Raw genomic sequence first — 27,549 nt, 5'->3', positions numbered from 1 at the left:
AAATTAACTGCTGATTCATCTCGTCAGCTGATTAACAAATTATCAGAAAAATTGTGTTGGCTATAGTTTGTATCTGCAACATGCTAGAGAGTTGCTTCAATTTAATTTAATGACGTTTCTTTCTATTGTGCAGCAATTGAATATGGACAAAGTTTGTTTTACTGGGGACTGTCTATAGTCTTACTGTCTTTTTACATGAAAAAAACAGCACATGATTTACCGAATCAGCTTTTCGTTTTGTGTTTTCGGTTCAGTCTCGAGAGTGTTACTCTCCTCTGTTGAGTCCACAAAACGACGTGTGTGAACATTTCTCCTGAAAAGTGTATTTTTCAGACTCCGCCTTTAAATACACTGATTAGGTGCTTTGCTCTGCTGGGAGGTGGATGTCTGGGGTGTGTGTGTGTGTGTGTGTGTGTGTGATGCCTGGTTCTAATCAAAAGATTTCCATCTGTTTGTCCTGCTGACCAAACACTCACCCAGCTGGTTTTTGCCTCTTTGATATGTGGACTGAACTTGTGCACTACATAGCTGGATTCCCCCCTGTTTTCTTCAGGGTCTCGGTGCAGCAGGAATCAGGCGGCGGTTCGTGTTGTTCCCTGTTTTGTCAGCTCATTTCCCTCAGGTCTGCAACACAGGGTAACATTACCCTTAAAGGTGCCTTTAATGAGTATTTAGCTGGGGAAAAGCCGAGCTCCCTGGCACCCTGTGTGTCTTAATTACACCAGTGTGTCACTCCGGTGACAGCGGTGTGGGGACTGACGAAGTGTGTCTCATTCCAGTCTGGGGGAGACCTCTAATGAGCTTGTTTTTCTGTCTGATTGCGTCGTTGTTTGTCTTGAATCAGGATGTGCCGCCAGGACAGATTACACGTTGGGAAAGCGCCAAAACCGCTGTCGTGTTTGCTTCAACCACTCGGTACAATGACGGCGAAATGACGGCGGAGATTAACAGCATGCACACAATTAGGACAGGGAAGAAATATGAAGTGATTATATGACAGAGATTCTTTTTTTTCTTTGTCTGAGAGCCGACATATGATTTGAAGAATCAGTTGAATATATGTGTCAAATTAGGATTGTTTGAGCATTGCGATGAATTTAGTGCAAGGGGCACTTCCTTGTCCCCAGAAATAGTCCTCACCTCCCCGTTTTATCTTCATGACTAATTAATGTCTATTGGTTATTGCCTGTCCCGGCGTTTGATGGCCAGATGAAAGGTTGAACAATCGGTCACCCTCACCGGACGTACATCAGGGGGCAAGCAGGTGTGTTTTTGGGTCAACAACCCGCTGTAATATTGCTCTGATAAAAAAAAGAAACACCTAAGGGTTAAAGTGAAAAAAGAAGAATATTGTGTATTATTAAAATTCACGTAGAAGTTGTAACTTTTGCAAAATTACCCGTGAGACCTGAACGAGTTCTCTCTCTGTCTGTCGCACTATTCCAGCAGGCGCTGTCTGCACAGATGTAGGTGAGGACAACAGACACAAAAATAACTTTAGTACCGTATGCGTACTATAAAACAAAACCCCACTTGCCTAATGAGTGATATTTGCGTATTAACCCCTTGTGACCCTCAGTGTAATGTATGCAATATATGTCTGGAAGGTCCCACTGTTGCCTAGTGACAGTGACGTCACCCTATTAATGCCCCTTGAAGGAAATGGATCTTGACACGGATTCAACAGCTGTGTGGTCACAGGATACACCTCTCAGAGCGGCCGCTGTACTACGTGCTCCCTTTTGAAAATGTGCTCTGGCATTAAAACTGACATACGATTGTGTACAGGTTGTGTGTTTTGCCAGTGATGCTGTGAACCCTGCCACTTGGCATCTGCGCTGTTACGCTGCATCCCAGAGTAACAGTCTCCTCATAGAGTAGGCTCAATGCAGTTAAGAGGGGTGGTGGAATAAAGATGTACTGAAAACTATAAGCTATAAATTAAACAACAAAAAAACCCAACAAAAATTAAAATTTTTTTTTTATAAAAGGTTGTTATGATCACAGAAAAAATGAAAGAAAAGACTTTGGTTTGCCCGATCCAATCGGTCGCGTCGTCAGATAGCTGCCCGACCTTTGAGGCGACCGGCCGGAGATTAAATATTGTTGCTGCCACCTTAGATTGTCCATATTTGTTTTAATCATTCGACGGACCGCCTCTGTTGACTTCTTAAATAGAGTGATCGCCTCACAATGTGAGCTTTGCCAATTGAATGTATGGGAGAGGATCAGCTGAGCCGTCAGCTGATGTGGGCCGGCAAAGAGATCTCTTCAGGCAGCTGATCGGCTGGATCGTGGCTGAGCTTGACTTGCTCAATTTGTCACATGCATGACTGCTGTGTGACAACTGCCAGTAGTTGCCTGACGATGGCTCTTGTGGCAAGCTCATGGTGGTGTGTTTTCCATTTTTGTTTAAGGTAACAACCTTAATACACATGATTATTTATTCTATCTGCAATCATGTAGGTGCCGCTAACTTAATTTTAAGGTTGGGAGCACAAACGTATTTACAAGGTTAACAAACGTAACGCCCCCGTCATCATTACATCAGTACGCTGAGGCTTTGAACAGTGCGTGCTGTGAAAAGCCTGCTCAGCCACTGTTTATAGGGTGCTACAAAAAGTTGCAGAGCACCACGCAGCTTTGTAGAGCCTCGTGAAAATGAAAGTCAGATGATGACTCCTTTAGTCAAGTGTATTGTGTAATCAGCTTTCCAACTTCCCGCGATGCATTGGACGAAAAGCGCTGCGGCAAACTTTGACCATGAAACAGACACTTAAAACACTGTCAAAGAAAATCCTGCCCTTTCAACCCTCTTCAATTAACATTGCAGGTAATTACGCATGATCTCTCAGACTCGCCATTGAAAGGACGAATTTTATATTGGTGATGGTGACAGCAATATGATGACATCATTCGTCATATTGACACAGGGTCTGAGTATTTAATGGTCGCCAACAGGGCCCTGAAAAATCCATTAGGTTGTGATCCTTTTTAAAGAAAGGGTTACCTGCGAGTGAGCTGACGGAGGGGGAGAGTAGCAAATTTGCAATATCCCCTCACATGTCCTCATTAACTTTAAAAGCTACGCAGAGTGTTGGGGAATTAGGAGCCTCACAAACGACTACATGCAGTCTGAATTGGCGGCTGGGGAGAGCAGGGTGACGGGAGAAGCGGAGCACGAGGAGCTCCGACTGTCGCCGGCAGACACAATGAGATGGAGCGTAGTTATCTAACAAGTGCATAATGTGTCCGCTGCAACTGTACTGATTGACTCAAACGGTCTCTGCTACAACTGAATAGATCCGATTGTGTTTGATTTTTTTCCCGCTTTAACCTCTACATCCCTTATAAAGCATGCATTCATTACCGTCTGTCGTACTGTACCGCGCGTCCTTATTTGAACAACATGTCCTTGTTTGACAGATGAGGGATTAATTAATAACTAGTGATCCCTCGCCCTCAGAGATTACACACTAATTTCAGTGTCTAATCACTCATCAGTGTGTGATTGCCGTGCAGATTTCTGCCGTGGGTGTTTGCCGCTGTAGCCGTGCAGACGTCATGCAGCATTTCTTAGCAGTTAGTTTAGGTGGGGATGTGTTAGGGCTTCTAAACACCCTGTTTTTGTTGTCACGTTGCTCGGATTATAAGACATGATGCCACTGAAGCAAATGGCCTAATTGACCCAGGCTGTAATTAGGAAGGTTGGTGAAGAGCAGAGATGGAAGGAGAACAAACACCAAATGTATTAGCTCCACATTTGCCTGAATTAAGTGTAGGGCGTTTTTTTTTCTCCATCGCAGGAGAGTGAGCAGTGTAAAGGGGTTTTTAAAATAGCACGTCCCACTTGTGATTTGTACCAAAATCAAGTCAGAAATGAGACTATAGGCACAAATGACGAATTTGAAAAAAGGTGTGACAACAAACCAGAAGCTTCCATAAAGAGCACACTCTAATGGGGGGGGGACACGAAAAAAAATTAATTCCCACAGCTAAATGTCAGATGGTGAAGGGAAGCTTTTTATCCTTTGTTGAACTGGTGTTTGCAAGTGCGTGTGTGTGTGTGTGTGTGTGTGTGTGTGTGTGCGTGTGTGTGCGTGTGCGTGTGCGTGCGCGCGCGTGTCTGCGTGCGTGCGTGCGTGCGTGTTTTTGTGTGTGTTGGTTAGAAGGAAGGCAGTTTAAATCAGCACAAAGGGAAGATTTCTGCTGGATAAAACTAAAGTAGAAAGAAACCAGAGTCCTTGGTCCAGTGTCATTAAATGAACGTGCATTTAAAAAGGAAAATAAAAAAAATTGTAGGCAGTGAAATGCACACTCACACGAAATGTAACTCTTCAGCCGGGTAAGGTAAGCTTGATTTCCTCTCCTTTGAAAAAAAAAAAAAAAGCCGCATGTGCGGCTGTTAATGGGCGTCATCTTTCAAACGTCTGAGTAAATAGGTCCCGTGAAATGGAAGGCAGAGGCATTGATTTCATGGTAGTTCTGACACATTACACATAATCACTCACACCGTCTGCCTTTCCACTTTTTTTGCTCTCCTCTGCACCATTGCACGGGTCCATTTCTTGTACGTTTGAGTGTGTGTGTGTGTGTGTGTGTGTGTGTGTGTGTGTGTGTGTGAGCAAAACTAGAACAGACTGCAATAGGCCCCGTGTCACATGGAGTCTGAGCTTCCGGTACTTTTGCTAAAAATTCTTGACAGTAGGAGGAGTCATGTTCATTTAAAGACCTACAGAGATGTCCTCCCCTCCCAACCACCACCTCCTCCACCCACCACACACACCTACTGTACCTCTTGGGGGAAGAGAGGAGGAGGAGGAGGAGGAGGAGAGAGAGAGAGAGAGGGAGAGAGGGTGGGAGGGGTGGAGGGAGATAGAGAGAAGAAAAACAAATCAAGAGCCACAAGCTCCTTGAAATTAGCCTGTTGAGGTGTGAGAAACGGAGAGAGGGAGGGAAAAGATATATACAATAAAAGACGCGGGGGGTGGAGACGGACTTGAGAGAATATTCTCCAGCCCGGTGACTGTAACGAGAAGTGGTGAGTCTTTGACAGTCCTCCTCCAGCGCTCAGCACTAACTGGAGTCGGAGGGTTTTTTTCCCCCTCTCTCTCTCTCTCTCTCTCTCCACGAGGAGAGTTACCCAGGCGCACAACTGAAGCAAGACACGGCAACTGATAAAGGGGCAATTACAAACCCATTAGGGAGCACGAGGGTGCCAAAGCGATGGAAGCGAACGCCAAGAAGCAGCGGTTTAGAAAGGGTCGGAGTGCCACCTTCAGCATCGATGGCTTCAACATCACCATAGGTAAGGAGAGGGGGTAAGGGGGGGTTCGGCAGAGCGTGAGCAAAAGGTTAAGTGCTTGCATGAGAGCCAGATGCATGAAAGTGACGTGTGTGTGTGTGCGAGAGAGGGAGAGAGAGAGAGAGAGATAGAGAGAGAGAGACGGCAACGCAGTGACATCGCCGACATCGGCGCATCTCAGCCTCTGCACAACTCGACACATTAGTCCGTCCTACTGAAGTTGATGCTCGCCTCTGTAACGCAACTACACCATGGTAACAAGGGGACTTCGGAGTAAGGCTGTGTTGCGCCTGACGTCACCAGGAAATTCATCCCACTGTCTTGACAACCGGTGCGTTGATGAACTTACGTAGCTCTCGTGAATAACGCAGCGTTAAAAGCACCGTTGGAAATAGATCAATGCGCAGATGTTCAGTGCCGGAGACGTCCGAGTGACGCGCGTCCTGAAACGTGTCCGGAGCTCATGAGAACTTGTGTGACAGCTTTTCTGTGCGCGCGGGAAAAAATAGTGAGCGAGGATAAACCGATGGTGCCGTTGGTGTACGGTCGGTTCCGTTCCGTTCCGTTCCGTGGACTGAAAGTTAACTTCACCCTTTTTCCATGAATCTTCGAAAACGTAGTTGGACGTAAAAAGAAAACCAGTGTTGAGACTAACACTGTGTTGCGGCCTTTGTGAAAGCTCCTCGCCTTCACAGAGAGTTGCAGCATCTCTCCGCCCATTGTTTTCGGCTCTGCAGCAAAAACAACTTCGGTGTTCTGGTTCACTGACACCGCTCTTATCGACCTTTTTTTCCCGTTCTCTTTCCCCCAGATATAGTAGGCAGCTGTTCTCCGTGTTCAGCGACCGAGCTCTGATAATCCCACGCAGCAGCATCAAACAGCAGTGAAGATGAAATGATGAGATCGTGAACGTGGCGGAGCCTTTAGCGGCTAAAGATCCAGACATTTCCCCTGTGGAGACTGAAGGAGACTGAGGAAAGCCGATTATGATATAATGATATCATTATAATATGTTGTTAAAGTTAAAGGTGCCCCTAATTTGAAATTTTGCAGAGTGGTTTTGTCATCTAGCATAGCAATAAGGATAGTAGAATTTATTCCAGCATAAAACTAAAAACTAAATAAGATGATGCTCATTTCATACAGAATCTATCCCTGTATGTTTGCAAGAGTTTAAACTGAGTGTTACTTTGAAATGAATATCTCAATTACAACATTTAATTCTCTTCGCGATCTACGCTGGAAATTCAGGCAAAGTTTCTCTAGATGTCTCCACGCAATTGTGAACCTAAGACAGTTCAAGCTATCTTCTCCACAGCGGTCCAGTCATTGCCATCTTTCTGCTGGATGCATGCATTTCACCGAGGTCCATCTGAGAGCCATGCGCTCAGTGCGGTTCGGTTGTTTCCCGCGTTGCCGGAGACACCTAAAATACCTGGTCTGTTATCTCACACCGCCCGCCCACTCCAAAGCGCCTAAAACTCATCTGGATGTTATGGATGTACTGATAAGGAGAGGGGGAAAGTTTCAGGCGCTCCGGGCGCGTGGGCACACAAACAGGGAGAGGGACGCCCTCGATTGAAACCCAGGCGTCTGTTTTTAAAAGCATTAAAAGCCCCTGACACACTTTATGATCCCACAGAAAATAGACTTTGGATTTTCCGCCTGCGCGGACACATCCTGTTACCTCTAAAAAAAAAACCTGCCTCGGTCACATGCGGCCCGTATCGCGGCCGTTTGTAGTACCCACAAGTATGGCAGTTGTCATGGTTACCTCCAAAGTGTCACAATCAATTGCTCAGTAGGCCAAGGTTTCAGTCCGCCCTGTTTTGCCAATCACCTCCTCTGGAGCGTGTCTCCTAAGCGCTGGTACTTCATTGCCTGCCTGGACACCTCGTGTCCACCCCGTTATTAAACAGCGAGCCCCCCGACCGCAGGCGGCAGGCCTCTGCCGTGGTGTCTCGTCGAGTGTGAGGCTTGTTCGCCCCGTTGTGTTTGGGTTGATGGTGCGGAGAAAGCGGATTTTAAATTCTCAGCTCATCTGTTGTTGCTTTTCATCACGTTTCACTCTTACATGCGCTTTCATCATTTGGAAGGGCGCTGTTTTTTTCCGGTCTTGTACTTTGAGCAAAATTTGCATAAAAGATTGACTTTTCTTTAGTTTCGGTCTGAATTTGTGTCTTTGTGAAAGACAGATTTTTCTTGGTGACAATCTTGAACACAGCGTTTCTCCGCTGAAGACAAAAGTTGTAATTACTGACAAGCTCTTTTATCTTTTGTGTTGTTGTATTTCCTGATTGATGTCATTGCACAGACTCCACACACTTGACTTAGTTATTATCGCATTGTTGGTCTTGAAAAAAAGGTTCTTCGTCATATTCTTAATGATTTCATATATAAGGTGATTCATTGAGTTAAGTATAACAAGAGATGTGATGTACATGGAAGTCGTCGACAAGGTGCTAATGCTCTATAAGCATCACACCTCAGGGGTCAGGGATTATAGAAAGTAAAGACATCCCCACTGACCTTCTTAATTTTTCTTGCAGTTTCCAGTGGAACATTTTGTTAGATTGTTGTTTGGTTTTCCAAACGAGACTCTGTTCAGTCTGAAGCTCAGTGAAGCTCAGTCACCGTAAGCGTTAAAACCCGTTGTCAGTTGAGCGATCATAAAACAATTTGCCACGTGAAAAGAAGAGCAGAGTTTCCCTTTTTTCACTCCAGCGGAGCAAAAGATATCAATGAACTTGTTTGCAGTATATAGACATATAAAAATATGTGTCACCACGTGGAGTACAGCAGTGAGCTCTGCAGCCTGGCGACATTCACCAGACTTTCATTACGAAATAGTGAAATAGTGGGGTGTTATGCTCTGATATCTGTCGTTGTCTGTAAACTGATGGGTGGAAAGACCCCTTGGCAGCAAATGAAGATGAAATTCAAAAACATAGTTGAAACTGGCGAGACAATGTGCCTACAGAGCTGCAGGTTTATTGATTGGATCACTGCAGGGATCCAGGTCTACGGAGGGCTGTTCCCCTCCACATCACCTCCCTTACCCTCACCAGGACCAGGAGGAGGAGGACAAGGGTTGAATGGATACATTAAGACCCCAACAGCATTCTTTGAAAATGTGAACAAAGGTTATTTTTTTCATCTGAAATCCAAACACTAAGATATTGCTGTGGTCTAGCTGGACGCCCCGAATCACACTTGACTGAACGAATTAATGTAACGGACCCCCGAGTCCAAGATGAGTCATTCAAATGATCTTTTTACGGTTTACCAGAAAGGAGAAAAAAAAGACAGATTTTGTTATGAAACGTCCCGAATTATTATTCGACACGGGAGTGACAGAAATGTGGAAAATGTATTTCATTTCACACTCTCTGATTTTAGCCTCACGATTCTCAGTTCAAAAGTTGAGTCCCCTGTGAGCAACGGAGCCTCTCGAACGTTGTTCATCTTTCAACAGTAACTGATGGTTTAATTTACTGTAGACGCTATTGTTGCTATGAGGCTGAATCAAACATTATTGCCTTTATTCATCCCAGACGGATGATGAAGGGCCTGTATCCTCTGCCAGCGGGAGAAACTCAGCGAGTTCGACTCCTACAATCGTATCGTGCACATAGATTGAGCGGGTAAAGTTACACACTGAAGCCTCTTATCGCATTTTATCGCACAAAGGCCAATGTCCTCTGACAGAGCGTGGCATCATTGTGCAGAGGAGGGTCTGCCCACCTCCGCAGCGCAATCAAACACAATAAGTTCATCCAGTATCTATAGCGCTTATCCTTTAAGAGTGGCAGCTAATCCCAGCTGACATTGGACGGGTCGCCTGCCCATCACAGGGCCAACATACAGAGACAGACAGGCATTCCCACTCACACATAGACCAATTCGGAGTCTCCAATTAACTTAACCCCAATCTGCATGCCTTTGGACTGTGGGACGAAAGCCAGAGTACCCGGAGAAAACACACGGCATCATGCAAACCCCACAAAGAAAGGCCCCTGTTCGAATGGAGATTTGAACCATGAACATTCTTGCTGTGATGCAACTGTTGTTCAGGGTGAAGTAATAACTGCAGACTGAAATTAGAAAGGAAATGATTGTAGTGTCACTTGAAGCTTTGGTGAAGGTCATTGTCATCTTCTGCCTCTAAAAGGTTAATTCACAAACACAAATGGGGGGTGCATTTAGCAGATCACACAGAGGAAACCATAGATACGTACCAAAGCTCAAACTAGGAATGTGGGTTTGGTGAGTGTACATGATGTGACGGGACATTAAAGCGTGTGTGTCCAGGATAAAGAAAGCCTACAGTGAAATTAAGAAGTGAAATGAATTCGTACGGCTCTTTTCATCTCCGAGATCAACTGAACGGGGTGGAAGGGCATTTTCTCAGGGTCAACCAAAGGCACATGACCTTTGTGGGATGGTCCTGAACTTCCACCGGCTGCGGAGTTAAGCCTCGAGCCTGCAGATGTTCATCTCTCTCCTGGGTTTAGTCCCACTGCGGGCCAGGCCCGGGTCCCCAGCGAGGGCGGTAGGTGTGCTCTCGGCCGTTAACTGGGACACCTTCAAACGCTTGTGATCATACTCAGGCCCCCGGACATTTTTCTGTTTCAAATTTTAAAGGCCTTGCAATTTAATGTTTTGACTAATCCTCTGATGCTGTATTGCTCAGTTTAGACAGTAGAAATGAATTGAATGTGGCCGCTCAGAAGTGTCCAGTAAATTGCAAAATGTAGCTTTTGAGTGGAAGATGATATGCGGCTCCGTCTTCAACCTGCACAATCATACAGCGGGAATTACTTTCCTTTCACAAAGTCACCTTCATTTGCCGTGATGTGGATGTGGCTTTTCTTCCAGTCAATGACCTGAATCCTGAAATAATTCAGCGGTCATCACTAGAAAAGTCGAGGCCCAAACCACGATGCAAACGTCCACGATGCCAAGAAGGTCGTCGGGGCTCTGAGCCCGAAACTAAAATGACTGTTAATATTTCAAGTTGAAAATACTGAATAGAAAGAGACAAAATGACCACAGTGAGTTGCATCATCCCCAAAAGGAGGCAAACATGACCACAAAGGGAAACAAAGCTACCACCAAAAATGACCATGATGGGTTGGAAAACAACCACGAAGAGACTTGAGGCGATTACAGAGGCAAAAAAAGAAGAAAAGAAACGACCACAGAGCGACACAGAAAGGACCAGTTCTCTCATAATCCATCCATAGTTTGGGAGCAACTTTTCTCTTAACTTTATTACCAGCCGAAAAAATTGGATTCTGCATCTAGCGACCAATAAGGAAAATGCATGTTGAGCCACGTTAACGTTTCCTTCAGAATTCGGACGTAGGGTTGAGGAACATACACCCTGTGGAAGTATTCATTTGAACAGGCACGACTGTGGCAATGACCTCATGTGGTGTTCCTCTGTAGCATTGCACTTAATGGGCTTATTTGTGCTCTGGACACGGCCATTCAGTTGTTGTGCAGTGCTCTAGCGATCAGGTTAGCATTTGTCTTCATCTTCTCAGCCAACCGCGGTGGACGTCGGCATCGTTCTTTTCGGACGCTGTTCAGCCAGTCAAAGGTTCGAGTTGTTCATTCGGAGATGCCCTTCTGCACAACAACACGGATATTATTTTCTTACCTGTGCCATCATGCTGTTAGATTTGAATATCTCTCCTCTCAGGTTTGCCGCCAATTAGGCTTGTTCCCCCCCCCCCCCACAGCCTCATTTTCTGTGAACTCTACACACCGTGTGCTGTTAAGTGGACAGAGATTCCAGCAGGGCGCCGGCCTCTGAACGGACAGCGACAATTATTGTACTTTCACGATCACTTAAATCACACTTTGGGGGCAATTCTAAGGTTTAATGGGTTAGGGCTGTAAATGACTTTGCTGACTCTGCACAAGGTTCACCGCCCCTTTTATATTATAGATGAGAAGACACAGAAACAAACCCACGGAAGAAGATAGTAGGGGGCTTTATTATTATTCTGTATGTGACTGTCTGACCGGAAAAGGAATGAGCTCAGAAACATAGCCAAATGTAGAAGGAAATGGGAATTCAAATTTTCCAGAAGCAGACTTTTGCATTTGCAGAATTCAGCAGCGATGAAATGTGAATAACTCAAAATCAAAGATTGATTTAAAGTTGTTGGAAACCACTGAGGGGGTTAGAGCCTCACGTCATTCATCGACAGTACACGACATCATCTCTTCTATCTTTTTCTTCCCCCAGTGGCAAACGAAGATGCAGAGAGCTCCACCAGGCCACAGGCCAGTTTCTCACGTAAGTGTTGATGTGCGTTCTATTGCATATCAGTATTACTTCACTATTAACCACTTCACTAAATTCATTCATGTCGAATCATTTCACCTTTCTTTGCTAAGCATCAAGTTTTTTTTGACATTTTTGCCGCTGAATCCCCCCACCACCTTATTATCGCAGCATGAAAAGAAATTGATAAACAAACGTGGCTCAAAGATTTTTTCCAGATATTGTTTATAATGATCCTATCAGTATGTTGCAGCAGGTGGTGTGGACCAAAAAATGGTTTATGATCTAATAAAGGTTGATAAACCGTCCTCTTAAAACAAGTTCTACTAGTAGCAGTAGTTGTTCTTCTTTTCAACAGTGTAGTAAGTGCATTACTTCTTCTTCGACAAACAAGCATTGACAGCATACATCCACACGGGGGCAGCATTATAAAGGCACTTTCTCCCCTCTCTTTCAGTAGAAATTAAATCTCTCTCTCTCTCTCTCTCTATATATATATATATATATATATATATATATATATATATATATATATATATATATATATATATTTGTTAGCTTAAGGCATGACACTGTACAAAAAGGCCTGAACAGCAATGAGGCTTTGATTATTTTGTGCTGTTTTTCTTTTGTTTTTTGTGTGCAGGCTCAAAGTCCCAGAGTGCCTTGTGGAACGCCATCACGGCAGGGATGGGGATCAAAAGCAAAGAGCAGAAGGCCCCCCTGAATGACACGCGAAGTCCTGAGGAGATTCTGGCGGATGAGCTTCCTGCAACAGACGAACCAGACGCCACAGAGAAAACGGCCGTCAGGTTTGCCAAAATGTCAAAAGCCCACAAATAAAAAATTAGTTGCGGTTTATTATCTGTTAATTGTTACGGAGTGAAAACCAGCGTCAGGCTGCGGTGGGACGTCGACAGCCATGTCCAGCTCATTATCTTGTGCAGGTGTAATTTGCATACTGTCGATATCGCTTCAGTCGTGTATACAGGGGGGAAAGCAAGGCGACGTATACGATGAGGCTTTATTCTGCACTATGTATTTCTTTTGCCGACTCGGATTAATGTAAACTCGATTGTTAAGGAGGTGCAATTAGTACCTCTGCTTACTTTCTATGAAGAGGATAATAATCTGTTTTGGACATTAAGCGCACACACACCCACGCGGTGCTAATTGCTATGTACGGCTGCTGACCTCGAGGGACGTGGGCATGATTGATTCCACCTTGATAACAAGGACTTCAAACCGCCATTAACATAATTTGTTGTCACTTTTAGAATATTGAACGTCTTTTAACGTCTGATTCCAATTAACCTTGATGGCTCTGGAGACCGGTACAAATGCCGCAGGTGGCGAGGAATGATCATTTGTCACAGGATGCTAAAAATGCACCTAGTGCGCGATAACGACCTTTTGATTGTATGCAAAGTAGACAAGGAGTTATGGCAAAGCTGATTCTTTTGATTTCCCCCCCCCCCCCATGTTTGTGTAGCAAGCATTTGCAGAGATTCACAGTTTATCAGGTGTTTGGTTTGAGATTGTGCAAATCCCATTTGACTCGTTCGTCTCATCTTCTTTTTCTACCTGACAGTAACACATGCTTCCTTTCTGGTGCTTCCCCATGCTATCTCAAATTACATTGCAGTTGTTCTCTGCGTAGTCGCCCCCTCTGGAGCATAGATGCACTTTCTGTTTTCCAGAGTTGGGTGGTGACAAAGAGAAAGTGATTTTCCACTTGACTGGACACAGCCTGTTCCTTCATTTAAAAGCTACAGCTCACATTTTGAATAAAAACACGGGCAGCTCTGTGCAGCTAAAAGCCCCCTCGTCTTCCTCGGAGGAAACAGTTCATTTGTCCACAGGGACACTGACTTATTTCAGGTTCTTTTATCAAGACATGACTTCAGCTCGAATCAGAGTTGGGGAACAAAAGCCACGCATGAGCTGAATGCTGCTAAATCTTCAGCTGAGGCAGACCAATTTGCATAACTAACATGTCCACTGGCCAGCTCGGTAATGATTCGTCTCAGTTGCGCGGACAATCTAAATCAAGGACAAGATATCATAAAACACTGAAACTGTTCATTGAACTAATTTGACTGGCGAAACTGTTGAATTTGAGGGTTTACCAGAATATGTGTCCTCTAAGAAAACATCTTCTTGATCTAGTTCTATATGCACTCAATGGGCAGCCATCCTCTTCTTTGTGTCCATGTCTGGGGGAAGTGTCCGGCCAGGCCAACAGTGGTTAATAGAGGGCAAATCCACCGGGAGTTGTATGGATCCACAACTGAATGACAAATGGCAAGATTATGGCACAGGGTGATTAAATGACTGCTGAACTAGGAGTAATCCATAAAATTATGTAACCACAGTGTCACCTCCAAGGCCAGAGCCGGCTGTTATCCTCCAGGCGATGATAATTAGATTTTATTGGAGAACGGAGAGGGATCACGTGAGGTGTCGCAGGCGGGATGCTGGAGTGAGTGAGTTAAAGGACGGGAGCTAAGGGCCGTCGTTAACTGGGGTTGAAAGAAGGTAAAATGCAGCGGAGGTCTGGGTGAATTCGGGGGAAATGACATTTTGTCTTTTAAGCATTGCGCCGTTTCGGAGCATCCTAATGGCTGGTTGCAGTTTTCCAGCCAGTGCCCCAGTTAACAAAGATGCTTGATTGTCTTTTTTTTTACGGGTTTTCCTTCAGATCAGCTGAATGGCCGCCCAATCCATCGATTCCCGCGCTTGCTCTTTTGGTGGGTTTTGGCTTTTCTCCAACTCTGATGAAGGTGATGGCCTGTTTGGAGGCCGTGGTCCTCAGGACCTCCGTCTGATACAGTCCCTTCCCAAGTGCCTCTGTGCAGCGGCTGAGGATATGCTCTAGAGTTGCTTGGAGCACAGTGGACATGTCGCTTTTCCTGATTTGATGGGCTTGAAAGCACATTGTATACTGCCTGTATATGAGAAATCTCCTATATATTCCTTCACGGAAAGTCTGCAGAAATAGAATTTTTCAGAAATTCAAGCCTCTTCCTCTCATACAGAGTTTTACACCTTAGCAACAAAACAATTAAACAGACATGTAAGAGCCCGAATCATCACACCTACAGCCATCGACACGGGCACTCACACATGCAGCTCTCCTGTGGTCAGCAGTGGAATTTATCGACTGCTTAATTGGATGCGGTGTGCCGCTGTGAACTTTGCAGCTGATTAAGGGAGGCTGTCTCGTCCGCGGCAGCCCACAGTTTCAGGGGGTGACCCCTCCTTTGGCTGTAGCCGCAGGTTCACGGACCCCCCGCTGCCATCCCTTGTGCGGCAACAACCTCCATCACTAGCTCCACTAGTCGGCTAATGAGGCTCCGCTGGCCAGTGCGACTGGAAGCACATGGGCTGAAGTGCAACCTCGCAGTTATGATGTTAAAGAGCTGTAACACTGCCGTCTGCCACATGACGTCACGTATTTATGGATTCGGCTTTTCATACAATCTGATGCAGTATCGATCTATGAGGAAGGCCTGTGTTCTCCATAACAGGAAACAAAATGAAAACAGTATTGACATATTTATTCAACGTCCTCGTGGAGAGTTTCACCACACTCTGAACTCGTGTTACTGGTGCATACAGTGTAAACATCCTGTAACATAAAAGCCTTGATCTATATGATATGACACTGTTTATTTATGTCTATCCCCTGTGCCTACAACCTTTCAATAAGAAAAATAAATTTTTGGTTATTGTTTGAAGAAATTAGATCAGCCTTTTTTTCAGTCCAATATTAGTTATTTATTATTAAGTACATTGTGTGAGTTGCACACCCATGGTGCGAATAATCCTGTATTTGTAGGCTATGTCACTTTGAGCCACAGTGCGTGTGTGCGTGTGCCGTTTCCTGAGCCTTGACCCTGGACTGAACTGTTGGACAGGAAATCACCAGCTATCGTGGATTATTTAATGAAGTGTCAGCTGAAATGCATGTTAAAATGCGAAATCAAGCATGTGGGCGAAAGCACCTGTATGGACAAACAATGGGTGTTTTTAAAATCATAGATTGAGACATATTTTGTGTGTTTTTTTTCAAAACACACAAAATATATTTGATAGTAAGGTTTAAATTAAATTAAAGCTCAGTCAAGGGCCATTTTTTGGTTTTGACAATGACTTTAAATAGCTCCTTATTGCGGCCAATTGCAAAACAACACCGTCCTCCAGAGCTATTTACACCCATAAGCTGCTTTCAGCTCTTTGTTTGGGTGATCCAGTCTGCATTTAGACTTCACCGTTGCCAAGCTCAGACAACCTACTCAACAGCTCCCGTGAAGTGTGAATGGTAAATGCTAGGAGTAATCCAGGGGCTGGTGAAGACATTGCAGCAGTTGGTAAGTCTAATTGACCAGATCTAAAAGTTGTCAGGTGACCAGGGACATGGCTGCAATGGGGTCGTAATGTTGACCTGTGTCAGCTGAAGCAGTGGAAAATTTCAACGGGCAATTGTTTGATCACATATTGGCCATTAAAAAAGCACATGGTGTCCACTTTTGTTTGTGTGAGGTTGCGGTCGGTACGTTGGCTGTTTTCAAGGTTCAAGGTCCAAGGGTACTTTATTGTCGTTCCCATCCATATACGTACTTAGGTGCTACAATGGAAAGAAATTACGTTTCTCTCCGGACCATGGGTACAATAAACATACAATCATTCTAGACACAAGACACAATACAGACTCTTAAAAGGACACAGCTATTGTCTGACACGGACAATCTCCTGACGCGTATGTCATGTGAGAATTTCCTTATTTTCCGTACATTTTCCAGAGTTCATGTCTGAAAACAGCTTTGATGGCCATCCTACAACACGTTGAGCCTATCCATTGAGTTGTTGAGTTATTTCACTGAATTAGAAGAAAAAAACCTTGGCATGCCGGTGGGGCTAGAGGGAAAGTCCGAGGATCACCAAATTAGAGAATTCATCGGGGGTACACAAGAAGCCCTTATGCCGCCCTGTGTATTCATTGCTAGCCTGCTACTATATGTTTTCCTAAATCATAAGCTAAAAGTCGTTCTCGCTGTGTTTGACTGGCTACTGCACAGCACTTCCATCACTTACGTTTAATGCCCCAACATAAGTGAAAATCGTCATCACATTAGCTGACAGTGTAGACCTTTATGACCTTTTTACGAGAAGGCCCTGTTTAAATCACCTCTCTGCTACTGGAGCCTGATTGCTTCCCTCCTCAGTTCAGCTGTTGCATGCATCACATTTGACCTATAGAAATCTCTCTTGGGGATGAAGTAATAGGAAGTTTCTTCTCTGGGGTATTTTTCCCACCCCCATTACTCTCCAAATAAATATAGCTCGATGGCCGCATGCCCTCAATTTCTCCCACCCATCCTTCCATCTCGAATACATCCACTACAAGAAGAGGAATTAAGTATAGATGGGGAATCATATTTTGTGATAGATGATCTTCGCCAAAATGTGGTCATTACCGCAGAGGCGATTGCTATTTTGATGCATAGATGTCCTTATCGAACTGCCTGGAAATTTAAATGAGATCTGAATTTTTCATGCACCTCCAAATGGCCGGCGCTGTTAATGTCTCGATTTCGATGTGTGAGCTTCGAGGGAGCCCGAGTGCAGTGACAAGAATACCTCAGCACAGCGTAATTTCCAGCGGGCCCCTTCCGTCATTGTCATAGGAATAAATTATTTTCACCAGTCATGATTCATTTGGGCTTTGCGGTGAGCAGTTGTTGTGATATTAATTAACCAGGGACTGGTTATTATGAGGTGAAGAGACACTTTTTTTTCAGTCTGGAAACTCAATAAATTAAACCCCATTCAGTTCCTTAATTAATTCATACACATGCTATTGTTGTGACCCCCCCCCCCCAAAAAAAAAAACACACACACACAAAAAGAGACTTTTCTGCTATACTTGCCTTTTCTTTTTTAACTTATGCAAATTTTAACATGAATGTTTTCACGTCAGACTCGGACTGCTGATGGCTTTCAATTTTCAGATTCCTTATGACGTATAATTCTGAAATGAACAATAAGTAAAAGACTGCAGTGTATTCCTAATATTTCACCACACACTCAACTCTGCTGTGTTGTGCCCTCTCACAATATGGGCATCCGCATAGTTGTGCTATTTCCCCCCACAAGGTTTTTCATTCATCTGCTGGTAATTAAAGTATTTTCGGAGACTCCGCGGGAACAAAGGCTGAAGGCCACATCTCTCTCCACAAGGCTGCATTCTTGATCCTCCTATTTCATGCCCCAAGTTTTTATATTTTCACCAGTGAATATGTTATATGGATGTCAGAAATAGTTTCTCTCTAAGCCTTTGGAATTATTCAAAGTTGGGAGGCAATCAAATGCAGCTGAGAAATTCCCATCAGAAGTAATGCATAGTAAGTTAAATGATTAAGTCAAAGATTGGGGTAATTCTGCCCAGTAGCCACACTGGGCGAGTCCACACCTCACTACACAGTGACGCACAAATCAGGGCAAGAGAAGAAGTGTACAGCACGGCCTTCATGTTGTGAGGTAGAACAGTCAGGGTGAGGAGGTCGGGGTGGTGAACGGCCGCAGAGCTTGTTAAACAGGAAACCAGAGTGAGCATCCCATCACAAACTTCCAATTACTGTTTACTGTAACAAATATCTCTCCCCTACCTTGAACCGGGTGTTTCAGTTGCCTAGCCCATGGAGAGGTGGGTATACTCCAAAACAAACTGTCATCTTTGTTTATTGTGTAGCTGTTCCACACCTTAAGTGTGTGTGTGTGTGCGGGGGGGGGGGGGGGCATTCCTGTTGTTCCACTTGTTGGTATATACACGAAACAAGTTAAGGTAGCGTGAATGAAAAAAGCTTGTGAGAGACTTTCTCACCTCCACTTACTGCATGAAACAAATATGAATGTAGCATCTGCAATTTTCTGGAAGTCACAAAAACTGTCAGATGCCCACCAGCTCTGAAAGGTTCTGATCTTTCAGACGTTGCTCAACGATGTGGCAGACCCCTCGGGTGAACTATACTGATGCTTTAATAAGAACCCGCAACAATTTGCCATGGGCACAAATACATTGACCATATATTTTTTTTTTCCAAAAAGTTTTGGCATTGTATTAAAAAGCAACAACAACACTAACAACCAATACCGACGGTGTCATGGTTGTGCAGTGAAGTTATGTCCAAGTTCCAGACATTCCGGACATTTGCCTTCTCACGTACAGCCCCGCCGGAAACGTTCAGGGAAAAAAAAGTCCAGTGCATGTCTGAAAGCAGCTACAGGGGGCTGACATTTCCGCGTGCGGATTCTATCATCAGATTCACATTGCCTCCAATCAAGACCCAGCTACTGCAAACTCCTGCTTCTCACTTAGTATTTCAGGGAAAACACTCGGTCCTGAGTGCAAATGCACCTCAAAGTGACCTTCTTGGTCCTTGCAGTGTTCTTGACAGACCCCTTCTCACGGGGCTCAACCTTGTTCAGTGGCACACTTACATACACAGATGACACGGTGCATCGGGTCCCCGGGGTGTAAACCCGTGAACAGCGAGCAGTGAAATGTGAAGTTACTGTTGTGGTTTCCCCTCAAGTTGACCTGTCAGCTCTGCCTGCGGCTTGATATCTCCTGGGGGGGGGCGGCATACCTCCACAAAAGGGTGAGAGAGAGAGAGAGAGAGAAAGATAACACAGTGACACATTGATGAAGAGTGGATGGAAAGAAAGCAGCCAGAAAGAGAAAAGAAAGTGAAAGCCAAAAGACGGAAAGGGAGAAAGAGACATAGATAAGTGCGCCTTTGAAGAGAACATCAGCAGGCTTCGTGGCACTCAGGCAAACCTTTCTCCTCCCTCCTTACTGAGGACCCATCTCAGCAGATGAAAGCAGGAGCCTCTTTGAGGTGGTGCCCTGGCATTATCCCTGCATCCTGCATCAAGTAATTGAAAGACCAGAGCGTGTGGTAGGGGGCTCAGAGAAGGGGGGTCGGGTTGGGGGGCCTGAGTCACCCTTGCAAGTTTGGGCCTTGCAGACAATGAGAAGAAAGCTGTATTTTGTCCTGTTTTTTTTTTCACCAGACGTTCAGTGAGCTGGGAACTGGCTTCGTAGAAGAAGTGAGGTGAAGCAAGGTTATTTGTACGGCACATTTTGACACAAGACGGAACAAATAGAGGCATTTAGATAGAAATCAAAGGGTAACATATGAGAACCATCCATCAAATGTCTTTACCGCTTCATCCGGTCGAGGGCGGGGGTGCACCCTTGAACAGGTCGCGAGCATATCTAAGGGCCAATTCAGAGTAACTAATGGTCAGTATGGGGTCTCCAATTAGCCTTACCCCCAATCTGCATCTCTTTGGACTGCGGTACCCGGAGAACATGCAACCCCTAACGCTAACTCCGCACAGAAAGGTTGGTTCGAACGTGCAGCCCGTGAAATAAAACAAAAACAACAATTCGAAATATAACAATGAAAGTAACAGTGCAGCGTAAGAGGTAAGCAATCAATGCCTGTTACTAGATACTACGATTTGCGGCTGCAGTTCTGTCGGAGCTCGTTCCAGATGTCTGGAGCATTAAACCCCCCCCCCCCCCAAAAAAAAAACCCAGGAACCATCTACATGTTTAGTTTCGACTCTAGGGACAGAAAGCAGACCCGTCCCAGACGACCTAGAGTAAAGTAAAGAAAGCAGCGGAAGAGGCTCAAAAAGCCTGTACAGAATATTTTGTTTTTGTGCAGCATTCAACATATAGTAGTTTAATGTGAAATCTCTTGACAGGAAGACGACCAACCACTAGTGGCATCTCAGTAAAAACAGTGTTCTTTATATAGTTTATTCAAAATATATTGACCATAATATTTAGTACTAAGCACCTTACTGCCTTCGTGTACGATTACTGACGGAGCTTTCAGTATGGGAGGAATATAACACATGATGTATGCAGGGAGTGGCGGGTTGTGATGGCTTATATGGCTACGGGGATCATAAAACAGTGTTCATTTTGAAACTGGCCTGCCGCCTGCCAAGTTATCTGAACTAAATGAAGCAGGGAGGGCTTTTATTTTTTTTGCTCATAAAAAATGCAGAGGACAACGCAGGTATTTTTTCCGAAGCGGCAGTGTGTTGAGTGTACAGTATGTTCACAAGACAGCAAAGTGAAACAGACAGAATGGTAATGCACTGTACATCTTACAATGCTTGTATTCGAGGGGGTGGGGGGGGGGAATTGACGGTCCTGAATACGCACGATGGATCAGAGTAATCTCGGACAAATCAGTGTCAACGCACTGTCTGCTCACTATTTAATCCTCCCCGGAACGAGATTTAATATGTCGTACGGCGAATGTATTATCTGCATTTTCAGATTACTCTTCGTCTCAGTAAAAGCAGGGCACTCACACCTTCGTCATCTCCTCTCCAGAAAGGTCTCGTCCTCCTGCTCCTCTCCATCCCCAGTCGCTCTCCTCCCTCACCCCCCCCTGGCTTTTTCCAGTGGATGAAACAGACCGTGGTTCCTCATTATCAGCCAGAGGCTCCTCCCTCTCTTTGACTGGTGCCGTTTCTCCTCCCTCCCTCTTGCGCGGAGAGCTCGGCAGTGAGCGTTAATCCCGGATTGCGCTGCCCTGCCGTCTGCATCCCGTCGTTGCTGGGAGAGCATGGCACGGCTCCAGGACCCCTGTGCTCACCCAGGAGAGAAGTGAACGAGCGAGGGAGAGAGAGAGACAAGAGAGGAGAAGGAGGTGGAGTTGGGCTGGTTTTCGACTGTCACAGCTACTTGTGCGCTGCCCCTGCACTGTTATTGAGTGTCAGTCATACACTCTCTCACACATAAACAGGAGAGGAAAAGGGGAGGAGGAGAAAAAAAAGGGAAGGATGATGGCCGGTTTGTCGCAGCTCGGGGTGTGAAAGTGTGAATGAACAAACATCCAGGGCTCCAGCACATCGCAACCTCGCTCGGCTCGTGCCGCCTTCCTCACCGCTCACACTTGGGAGGGATTAAACTTGTGAATTTTTTTCGATCTCTTGTCGGCACATTCGGAACTCCGAGACTCTCTGACATGGAGTCGCCCACCAAAGAGATCGAGGAGTTTGAAAGCACGGCCCTGAAGTACCTCCAGCCGGAACAGATTGAAAAGATTTGGCTCAGGCTCCGGGGACTGTGAGTATATCCACTTCTTTTTTTACTCTTTTCAACAAGTGTCTGTGTGAAGCAATGCAGTCTGTGTTTTGTGTGTGTGTGTGTGTGTGTGTGTGTGTGTGTGTGTGCGTGCGTGAGACGGAGTAATTTGTGACTAACTGTATGTGAATGAGAATTTATTTTGTTATAATGAATCTGTGATAATAATTTATAATTCTGATAAAAGCCCATAGGAAGGATTTGGGTGTCAGAATAAGATTTGTTCACCTGATCCTCATACTGATTTTTCAGAGTGTGTGTGTGTGTGTGTGTGTGTGTGTGTGTGTGTTTGTGTGTGTGTTTATATACATGTTTTCCTATGGTTTAGAGGACAAACTCTGGTTCAAAACCATCACTGGGGGCATTTTGGCCAATCGTCATAGCTGTAGAGGACTGTTGGAGGGTATAGGTTTGGATGAGGTTTAGGTCAGGTTCAGGGTGAGGCATTTGTGTGTGTGTGTGTGTCAGTGTATATGGGAGAGAGGACAATAGACTGCGTTAACCTAAAGAACTAAGATACACACAGGAAGAGGAGAGTTTCTTTTCTCAAACAGCGCAGCTCCGAGCTACTTCCTTCGTAAAGAAGAGGAAAGCACATTGGAACTGAAGTGGTAACCATGGAAGGGAACGCAAGCAGTCTTTCTCGCACTTGCAGCCTTGATGTGGAAAAAATTTTTGGGGGGGATATTGGCATATACAGTATATATATAGATATATATATATATATATATCTATATATATATAAATTTCAACTTGAATGATTGAATTTCTGGTACACCAGTAAACCTTATAATGTTTTGTTTGTGCCCTTTTTTTCTGCTTACTTACTGTTATTATAAAAAAAATTGGTTCTGCCGTGCACCTCTCCTTTTTCTCTTTAAATAATACACAAACCTCCTCAAGCCAAACATCCCTCACTCCTCCCGGTTTCCAGGGAAGGATATCCTTTAAAAAAAACAAAACACACAGATACTACAGTATCACTTGCGTATCATCCACCAGCTTATCAACACCTCTATGACCTTTGACCCTACGAAGGAAGCCCCCACGCAGTCTATACAGTACGCAGGTTGAAGTGGTCATTTTCTCATCATTCTTACTCGGGGGGGGGGCAGCAGTGCTGCTGCTAGGAGGGTTGTGTTTTGAGAAAGGCATCTTTAATGTTAAAGCTGGACGTCTGAATGAAACAGTCCCCCCCCCCAGTGAATGATGCGTACGCGACTTGAGTTCATCCATCAGCTTTCCTCACCTGTCCTCTCACATCACTGCGTTTCATCCTTTTTCTGTTTCCGCTGTTCCGTGATAAGTCATTGTTTCTGTGACAGAAGCCCAACTTGTGCCCATCCCCACCACCATTATCCTCTGCCACGTTTACTTTGCTCAGATGGCTTCATCATCGTCTCCTCCATCGGGTCACCGTCATAAAATTCCTATCATAACCATCTGTCTTAGTGGATATTTGATGGATAGTGAGTCAGGCGAATGTAGCAGGGGGCTTGGGACTTTCTTCTTATTTCCATTTTTTTTTCATCGTGGCTACGCTGCAGTCTGCTGGGTGCTCTGAGGGCTCCTGTTGCGTGTCAGAGATCACATTAGCCTTTAATCTCACAAAGAGCCTCTGTCTGAGGAGAGGGAGAGAGCTCCAACTGACAGGCAGCCCCCACAGATGTTGACGCTTCACACAGTGGATGGGAGGGATCGACAGTTTGTAGTCTATGTATGTATGTATGTGTGTGTGTGTGTGTGTGTGTGTGTGTGTGTGTGTGTGTGTGTGTGTGTGTGTGTGTGTGTGTGTGTGAGAGTGTGTGAGTGTGTGTGTGTGTGTGTGTGTGTGTGTGATGGGGAAAGGTTTATTGTGCATGTGCTCGTGGGGATGATATAGATTGGATGTGTGTTTGAAAAGTGTATGTTGCAGCCTGGTGACATTTACTGTATGTGCTGCCAGCTTATCCTCGGAGATTTGTTTGGCAGCTGTATGATTTGTGTGTGTGTGTGTGTGTGTGTGTGTGTGTGTGTGTGTGTGTTGGATGGCTATCACAGCACTCTCTCTGGCACAGGGTACTCCACAGAGTACACCAATCATCCTTGGACAGGCACAGAGAGCATTTTGCTCTGGACAGTTCTCCCCCCTTGCTCAACCTTCACTGACGCCGTCTAAAGCCTGGTGACACCAACTGATCAAGGAAAGAACAGCGTGGTGTGTTTTATTACGTCCCTCTGACAAACGGCCCCTTTATGTTTTTTGCATCGGTGAATGGATTCCAATGGATTCCCATTAATAAATTAGATAACTGCGACGGACCTGACCTCTCTGTCACCCACTGATTAATGGAAATCAATGAATTATTTAATCACTTGATCAACAGTTCATCACAGAGAGCTCCCTTAAGGGCAACTTAGATTCCGCCCAAGGAGGATCAAGGTGGCCGGGCTGACCGCTTTATGACGCAATCTGATTTGTGGAGGCACAGACGCCGATAAAAAGAGAGCAAAAGCGGTGGTAATGCACTACATCTAATCGAGTCCTGCACTTTAAGTACCACTATCTGACCTTAGTATTTATTTCCTTAAATGCCACGATCACATCTCCATCAATAGGGAGCAATTCATGGTCCCAGTTTCCCCAATTACGAGGATTTGCGGCTTGTCCTCATAATTGATGTAATATCTGGGTAACTGTGGTGCCATTATCTTGTAGTTTTACAAACCAAAAGAGTCAGTTGATTAATCTCTATATTAACCTGTGTTAAAATGGGATTTGGCAGGTAGGGGAGCCATAAGATGCGGTGTAATGGCGGTGACGGGGGAGTTTGGGGGTCATGAGGGTTGATTACATACGACAGTGAGCGTAGTCCATGGAACATGCATGCAGCACACTCTCAGCCACACACCTAATCAGAAGGGGGGGGGGGGGGTTTGCAGCAAAGACACTGACAGGGTCGGTAAAAGCTTAATGGATTTTTTGATGGCCCACCATGCCCACATTATTATGTATGAAACCACTGATCAGATTCATTTGCTTATTAATCGAAGGTTCCTGGATCGTCGCTCTGGATTGTTCCGGTCACTTTAACCCCTGCAAATTACAACACGAGTAATAATATTCCAATTATATAATGTATGGAAGTATAGCACATCACATTTTTGCACTAGTTTTACCGAACAACATTTTCAATCCAAGACTTCAACTGCGTAATTTGACACTACGGTATTAGTACTTTTACTTAAGTAAAGCACCTGAATACTTCCTCCAACACTGTCCAAGTAAAACAAGTTGCCGCTACATGTGCAGGCAGCCATTTTAGAATGTAACATTTGTATTGTGAATGGACTGCATCAAAACACTTTTCAATGAAGGTCACATTCAACCATTCACGCACATTCATATGCAGCGCTTATGTTATAGACGCAGTGCTTCACTGGTACACACACTTACCGTACATCCCCTCAGGTAGTTTGGGGTTCAGTATTAGGTCGAAGGTCACTTTGACATGCGGATTGGGACCAACCTCTCCTGTCTCCTGAGCCCCAGCTGCCAGAATTTGGTTCACTCAATCTCTTGCTTGATTTTGCCTAATAACTTGTCCGTGACCTTCATAATCATAATAATTCCTGGAATTTCCGTGACTCCTTTCAGCCCACATCCTCATTATACAGAGGACATTGCATTAAAGCCTTCTAATTAGAAGAAGCTCTTTGTTGTTGACAGACGCACATGGGACGTGAAGCGAGCTTGGCGAGGGGGGGGGGCAAAAGGTGGGATAAAGGATAGAGGAGGAGGTGAGGAAACTGGCGAATATCAATACTGTTGTTTTGTCTCTGACCCTCTGTTTTCCATTTTGTTGTTTTCCTTAAAACTCATCCTTCCTTCTCTTTTAAAAAAAATATTTACTCTATGCTTCAAACTCCCAAAGCTAAAACAACCATCCGACTGTGATACTTCATGTATTTTTAATTGCAGAATAGCCCCCAAATGATTAATTCAATCGCTCATTTATCCCCACCCCTTAATCTTGAGGGAGCTTAACATTTCTTTACAAAAGACTAACTTCCTTAGCTTGCAGTTTTACGCCGAGCGCCAGGAAAGATTGATACAGAAAACGACTGAGAAACAAATCAAGCTAAGTGCTGCGAACCGTGCCTGACTGGAATTTAAAACTACCTCTGTGGTCCAGCGGCAGTGGGTCCATCCTTCCCTCCGTTGTGCCAACTGAGAGTGCCCTAAGTGTGTATGTGTGTGTGTGTGTGTGTGTGTGTGTGTGTGTGTGTGTGTGTGTGTGTGTGTGTGTGTGTGTATGAATTAAGCTTTTAGAGCCATGCTTTTAACTCCTCGTGGACGTGTGGGTGTGTTTGAGGCCAAGTGATGGTGGGTGTGTTTTAATGTCTCTGTGTAGGTTTCCTGTGTGTGTGTGTGTGTGTGTGTGTGTGTGTGTGTGTGTGTGGTAGTAAAGTAGGTATGATGTCACGGGGTGGAGTGGTGTGTTTGTGTGTGAGTGTGTGTGTGTGTGTGTGTGTGTACGTGTGCGTCTGTTTTTTGCATATCATTATGCCCCTCTTAAATCCCCAATTTGCATAAGTGATTGTAAGCATTTGCTTTCTTCCTCAAATTTGCTGTGCGTGTGTGGACACAACTAAATGATGTGACTGCCGCGAAACACGAGGAAACAGACTGCAACCCGGAGGTCTTTTCTTATTCACACATTCGATTCCAGTGGCATTCTCCAGGTCGCTCATCTTTATGTTTTGGAGGCACTTTGGCCCCAGTGTGTACTTATGATACATGTCTTTCGAGCGTTAAGTGTTGCAAGTTGGACGCACCAAAGTTGTCCTAGATTTCATCTCAGTGAACGCCCACCTGTGCACGAAAAGGCAGTTGTGTTGGAGAGATCTTAATACTTTCAAAAGCTGACTTTTGGGATTTGTATACATAAAATTGTTTAACGGGGATTATTATTGACGGGGATTATCTCTGATACAGGGATAAAACGCTCGTCCAGACACACGTCATTTGATCCTCCAAAGTCGAAGACGTTTTAGTATGGATGTAGCCTCAGCGTTCATATAAGGCCAGCCAGAGGAAAAAAAAATTTGGGGAAAAAAAATCAATCTGCCAGTGACAGAAACAAACTGACATGACTTGACACAGAAATGGACAAGACATCAATATTCAGCAGGTGATGTTCCACAGTGGAGGATGATCCTGCAGAGACCTGCGTGAAGACACAGCGGCAGCTGGTGGGGGGACAGAACTCTCCGAGCTGCTACTAAACTGTTATCTGCTCAGATATGACCATAACATTATGCAATTTGAAACAAGCTTCTCATACCCCAGAGGAGATAAATTGGCAACAATGATGACAACATGATAATTCAGTTTATTTTGGTCGCATGTTTTATTTCAGTATCGTATTTTATCTTATCAAGAGTGTCCCTCCTGTGGAGACGGGCGGACTACATTTTGGGGAATGCAACAAATTTCCTTAAAATGAATCGCACATGCTCAGAACCAATCTGTTTGGACAGGTGGTTCTTGCATGAGGCCCAGTGTCTTTGATTTCTGCTGTTTCAAGTTAAATACATTAGATAGAAACATGAATCCAACAGCGATCACAAGAGTGAGATTTTAATCAGTGCCTCACGATCCTGATGTTTGTTTTTCTCTGGCAGGCGCAAGTACAAGAAGACGTCCCAGAGGTAAGACTTGCTGCCAGGACTCTGGACCTCCTCTCCATCCGTCATATTCATCCCCTCCTCCTCCTCCTCCTC

At 44.8% G+C, this 27,549-nt stretch overlaps 1 protein-coding gene across 4 annotated transcripts in view; it reads left to right on the top strand.

Annotated features, from left to right (window-relative positions):
• Positions 1-27,549, top strand: part of pde1cb (phosphodiesterase 1C, calmodulin-dependent b) — a 74,440-nt gene that overhangs the window by 3,124 nt on the left and 43,767 nt on the right. The window contains exons 2-4 of one of the 4 annotated variants that reach the window (XM_035634926.2): positions 11,565-11,615; positions 12,250-12,415; positions 27,451-27,477. In XM_035634926.2, coding sequence (XP_035490819.2) covers positions 11,565-11,615; positions 12,250-12,415; positions 27,451-27,477 — 244 coding nt within the window. Of the gene's footprint in view, positions 1-4,891; positions 5,309-11,564; positions 11,616-12,249; positions 12,416-21,119; positions 21,766-27,450; positions 27,478-27,549 lie in introns of those variants that run through there. The other 3 variants (XM_035634928.2, XM_035634927.2, XM_035634929.2) reach the window with 3 other exon arrangements.

This window comes from Scophthalmus maximus, chromosome 5, assembly GCF_022379125.1.
Source record: "Scophthalmus maximus strain ysfricsl-2021 chromosome 5, ASM2237912v1, whole genome shotgun sequence".
Taxonomy (NCBI): Eukaryota; Metazoa; Chordata; class Actinopteri; order Pleuronectiformes; family Scophthalmidae; genus Scophthalmus; species Scophthalmus maximus.
This window is presented reverse-complemented; position numbering and strand designations above follow the sequence as displayed.